This window comes from Melopsittacus undulatus, chromosome 17, assembly GCF_012275295.1.
Source record: "Melopsittacus undulatus isolate bMelUnd1 chromosome 17, bMelUnd1.mat.Z, whole genome shotgun sequence".
Classification (NCBI taxonomy): Eukaryota; Metazoa; Chordata; class Aves; order Psittaciformes; family Psittaculidae; genus Melopsittacus; species Melopsittacus undulatus.
In genome coordinates, this window is record NC_047543.1 from 461,370 (window position 1) to 466,356 (window position 4,987).

Here is a 4,987-nt window from a genome sequence, read left to right on the forward strand (position 1 = left end):
CCCTGAGCCAGCGGCATGGGGCTGGGGACCTTCCCAGGGCCACAACTGGGGGCATCCCAGTGTGCGCTGACCCCTGAGCAGCCGAGCCAAGGGCTGGGGCTGGGGCAGGGGCTGCGCTCCCTGCAGAGGCTGAGGGCAGCGGTGGGGCCGGGGGGGGCTCACGGTGTCCGCTCCGTCCCCGCAGTCCAAGCTGGCTCTGCAGAAGCACCTCACCAAGACGTTGGCAACGCGTTTCCTGCCCGGCCCTCTGGCCGCCGTCTGCGCCCTGCCCGGGCCGCTGCCGCTGCGCCCCGCGGCCGCCACCGCGCTCTTCCAAGCGCCGCTGCTCGGCCCAGCGCTCTTCCGAACGCCGCCGGCTCACGTCCGCCCCACGCCCGGTCCCATCGTGTTCGCTCCCTACTGAAGCCGCCGCTGCGGGTCCGTCGCTGCGCTGCGGGGCTGCCCCGGGTCCGTCGCTGCGCTGCGGGGCTGCCCCGGGACCGTCGCTGCGCTGCGGGGCTGCCCCGGGTCCGTCTCTGCGCTGCGGGGCTGCCCCGGGACCGTCGCTGCGCTGCGGGGCTGCCCCGGGTCCGTCGCTGCGCTGCGGGGCTGCCCCGGGTCCATCGCTGCGCTTCCAGCTGGTGGGAAACCGTAGTCGTAGGCACCAACCCCGGCTTCTCCTCCGCTTCCCGTGCGCTCCTGCGGGAGCCGATGCCCCGGCAGAGCCCAGCCAGCCCCACCGCGCGTCCCCGCTCTGCCCTGCCCGTGCTGGTGCGCAACAGAGCCCCTCGCAGGGCTGAGCACAAGGAGAGGAGGGTGCCCGGGTCACCAGGACCATTGCGTGGCCAAGGGGCTCGATGGCTTCTTGTTCATCCCCCTCCCAGTTACCAGACTGGAAGAGGAGCCGGCTGGTCCCTGCGCGGGGAAGCATCCCTCTGGCCAGCCCAGCAGGAAGGGAGCTGCGAGGGCAGCCTCAGCCCAGCTCTGACTGGATGGAACATCCCAGCACAAGTGGGAAGTTGGAAGTTCCCCCTCGGGCCGGACTGGCTGTGCCCTCACCAGCCCTGCACTTGCCTGTGCTGGCTGGGGGGGTTCTGTGATGCCCACCAGCCTCCTAGACCCCAAACTCCACATCCCACCAGCCAAAGAGCCATCGCTGTGGAGGGCACCGGCTCCACTGCCCGTATCTTCACTCCAAGAGCAATAGCTGAAGCCCAGGGCCGGTGCCTCATCCCTTGGAAAGCACATTGCCCGGCCCCGGGAAGCCCAGAGTGCGTGCGGGTCCCTGTGCTCAGCACCAGCTCTTTGCCCTGCCCCTACCTCCCGGGAGATGCTGTGAGGCTGAGTGAATGTCCCTAAAGCACTTTTGGTTCTCCAGTGAAAGGCAACGCTGCTGCCTTCCAACCCCGTTCCCATTAGGAGCTTCCAGGGAGTTACAGATGATTCCCAAACCCCAAGCTGTCCCCAGCAGCCCGGACAATCAGGTACAAAGGAGCAGGCGGCACCCGGTGATGCTCCCATCGTAGCCTGCAGGAATCTGGGCTCCGGAGGGACCCCTGAGCCGTAGCTCTGCTTTTCACTGTGCTCACAAAGCCCAGCGGTGACGTGGTTTGGAGCTGGACCTGCGGCTCCGGGTTCCTGGCACGCTGCTGCAAATGGAAATATGCAGGAAAGTTGCAACCCAAACAGCCCCAAGGCTGGAGTGAAACCCACCCGATCTATGCAATGCAGGGGAGCAGCTCGCCCTCGCTCTGCGCTTACCTTGGTGCTGATGCTGACTGTGCACCCAGAGCAGAACCACCCGATGCAGCTCCGTGCAGGTGATTCCCTCTCCGTGCCCTGGCCCCGGGTGATGGGTCAGGTCTCTGCTGTGGCCCCATGGGAAGAGGCAGGTGGGTCTGTGCACCTGGGAATCCACAGGCACAGGAAGCACATCCAACACCTTGGCCAGGAGCAATGTCTGGATTTCAGGATTTTTCCTCCACTGATGCTCCTGGCGATGGGAAGTGAATGGGAAGCAGCCAACGGGTAACCCAAGGGGCTGAAATGCTGCTGCTGCCCAGAGCTGGAGCTTTGCACAAGGGCAGGAGGCTTGCACGGAGCACGGAGCTGTGCACCTGCATCTGCCATGGGCAGCACTGAGCCTTGGTGCCACCGCACCCAGCCACAGAGGACAGGAGCACGGGGGAGCCCCTGGGTATGGATTCATCTCTCAGGACAGCTCCACACCAGAGGAGGAGGAGAGTGGAGAGGGCACCAGAGAAGAGCGAGCTTGAATGGAAGGTTGGGGGTAGAGCCAACCACGAGCTCCTGCAGCGGTGATGGGAGATGTGGCTCGAGGAAGGCTCCAGCAGCAGAGGCCTCAGCAGGGACAGGAGGTGGTCGCACAGCCCCAGGGACACGTGCAGCCCACACGCCATGGGGCAGGAGGGAGGACACAGCTCCCAGTGCATGGCAGTGCCAAGCAGCCCGTGGCTCCAGCCCTCCCCTGCTCACCTGCCTGCAGCAGAGGGGGCCCCATCGGTGCCCTCCAGCCTCAGGAGCTGGGAGCAGCCCCGCTCCAGCCTGCAGGAGCCATTGGACACTGGGGGGGGGGGGGTCGTTCCCCTGCGTTTTGTTCTCTAAAAGGCCTGTGCTGGAGCCAGCAGCAGCTGCTCAGTCACCCCCCACCAGTGGAGTCCTGGTACACTCCTCTACTTGGCACTTTAACCCTTGAAAGCCATTCCTTCTAATAACAATAATACTGCAATGAGAACCCCCCCCCTTCTACCATGTCCCAGGCCCCCCAGCCCCCTGCTCCTGTGCTATCCAAAGCATTTACTGCCTTTGACTTAGCATATGCTGTACTAGGTTGTAGGGCATAGTCCATAGCGCTCGATACCGTGTGCCCCTCTGTACATAACCTTGGAGTGATGTGAACAGTTTGATTCAAACAAACCAACCCCCCCCCCCCAAAAAACATGGAATAAGCAGACTCTAGGGACTTGGCCAGTACCCCTCCTGTAATGTTCATTGTATATTTTTTTGATGTACTATAACTGTTGGGGAAAAAAAAGGAAAATATTTTGATAACTGAAGCTCATGGTTTATTGTGTTACTCAGTCAATAAAAGGAACAAGTACAAACAAGCCAGCGTGCTCTTGTCCTTGGCTTTAACCTACATCCACACTCGCTGAAGGGAACACGTGTTGCTGGGCAGGACCAGGACCCCTTTGCCTTGTCTTGTGGTGGTTCTGAGGTGAGTGAGCACCGTGAGGGATGGGCAGTGAGAGCCCCAAGCACCAGGGTGTGCAGGCAAAGCACAGTCCCAGCTTTGCCTAGGTCATGACTGAGCCTGCACCCAGTGTGCAGTGTGGTGGATGTGGGCACCTGCCATCGGGAACAGCATCTTGCCCTGCACTGGGCGCTCACTGGGCAGGATGACTGAGGTCCTGCACGTAAAGGAGCAGTGGGCACTGCCGGGTAAGTGGCAAACAGCCGGGGGACACCACAGAGCTGGCTGGGGGGGAGCCGGAGGCAGGGCCAGCAAACGGGCTCTGCTCACATGGTGTGGGTGAAACAAACCGGAGCAGCTCAAGAGAGAACTGTGTCCTCAGGCCGGCTGCGATCCCCACCTGCCGGCCAGCGCCGTGCTCTGCTCCCTCAGCAGCCTATGGAGCATCCCTCCGTGCAGCCCGGCTTTCCTGGGCTGCTCCCAAGATCTGCATGGGAGGGATGTGCAGAGAGCAGGGAGATGGCTCCTCTCTCATCCTCAAAGGCCATCCCCAGCCTGGGGGTGCATGTTCCTTGTGCCACTGCGCCCGCAGGCTCCGTGACACCACGCAGGCTCAGCAGCAGGGATGTGGAAGGGAAGCAGGGGGTGAAGGAGAGGAGGTGACAGCGGCAGTGAAGGGAAACCAAGGCTCAGCCATCCATGGACCCACTGCCCTTGTTCTTGCGGCTCAGGGGAAAGGCAGACTTGCTCTGTGGCTGCGTCATCTTACTGGCCAGGTAGATGAAGGGCTCGATCAGCGTGCGCCGGTCAGCCACAGACACCTCCCACAGCTTCACCTTCTCGCCCTTGGCCCAGTGCTGGGCTGTGTCGTGGTCCACGCGGCGCTGCTCCTGCAGGTCACACTTGTTGCCCAGCACCACGATGGTGACCTGTTCAGAACGGGGGAAAGAAGCCCTGCAGGCACCAAAGGCAGAGCTCAACGGAGCTGTCAGGCCCTGCAGTCAATCCCTGCTCCATGCCAAGCTCCTTTCAACCCCATCTCCCACCTGGCACCTTCCCCTCCTGTTCGGGGGCCGCATCCCAAACCAGCCCATAGCAGAAGGCCCTGTTGAGAAGCATCCCAGGCCAGCAGCCGAGCCCAGGGCCCCCATGGCTGTGACCAGCAGCAGTCCCTGTGGTGCCCTCACCTCCTTCTTGTCTTTGGACTTGTCGATCTCCTTCTTGAGCAGCTCCACCCTCCGGAAGGACTCCCTGCTGTCGGTGCTGTACACCAGCACGAAGCCGTCGGTGCAGGAGAAGCAGTGCTTGGGCAGCTCCAGCCCGTCCCGCAGGCCCCGCGTGTCATAGAAGCGGACCTGCTCCCGCACGCCGCGGTCCGTCTCGATGGAGCCCACGTAGATGTCCTCCTGGGTCTCGATCATGTCGGAGCCTGCCGGGGATGCGGGCAGGGGCCGTGGGGCACAGCCCCGACACCTGCCGGTACCGGTACCGGTACCCCCCCCCCCTCCCCGCGGACTCACCGACCACATGGTTCCCGTACAGCAGCTGCTCCAGGATGGAGGTTTTCCCCACCGAGGCCTGCCCGCACACAACCACCTTGCAGCTCTTCCCCATCCCGGCCCCGGCAGGGTCCGGCTGCGGGGCCGAGCGCTCCCGGCCCGGCCTGGGGCCTACGGAGGCGGCGGCGGCGGAGGGAGGGTCCCGGGGACCGGGCCGGGCCGCAGCGCCCCCCTGCGGACGGGCGGACCCACCGGGCCCCGGTGCGCGCAAACCCCGCCCCTTCCGGCGCAGCTC

General features: G+C 64.0%; 2 protein-coding genes across 6 annotated transcripts in view; one reads left to right on the forward strand and one right to left on the reverse strand.

The window, feature by feature from the left end:
• Positions 1 to 2,929, forward strand: part of ZNF385C (zinc finger protein 385C) — a 57,130-nt gene extending 54,201 nt beyond the window's left edge. For all 4 annotated transcript variants that reach the window (XM_034070007.1, XM_034070004.1, XM_034070005.1 and 1 more), the window contains one exon: positions 185 to 2,929. In XM_034070007.1, coding sequence (XP_033925898.1) covers positions 185 to 403 — 219 coding nt within the window. In that variant the 3' untranslated portion in view covers positions 404 to 2,929. The remainder of the gene's footprint in view (positions 1 to 184) is intronic.
• A 113-nt stretch (positions 2,930 to 3,042) lies between these two features.
• NKIRAS2 (NFKB inhibitor interacting Ras like 2) lies at positions 3,043 to 4,889 on the reverse strand. Of its 2 annotated transcripts, none has more exons than XM_034070008.1 (3): positions 4,714 to 4,889; positions 4,381 to 4,622; positions 3,043 to 4,122 (listed from the first exon to the last, which is right to left on the reverse strand). In XM_034070008.1, the coding sequence occupies exons 1-3, from the start codon at positions 4,805 to 4,807 to the stop codon at positions 3,883 to 3,885; spliced, it is 576 nt and encodes a 191-aa protein (XP_033925899.1). In that variant the 5' UTR covers positions 4,808 to 4,889; the 3' UTR covers positions 3,043 to 3,882. The 2 variants fall into 2 exon arrangements, with proteins under 2 accessions (XP_033925899.1, XP_033925900.1); XM_034070009.1 differs by having other exon boundaries at positions 4,008 to 4,147.
• Between the last annotated feature and the right edge of the window lie 98 nt (positions 4,890 to 4,987).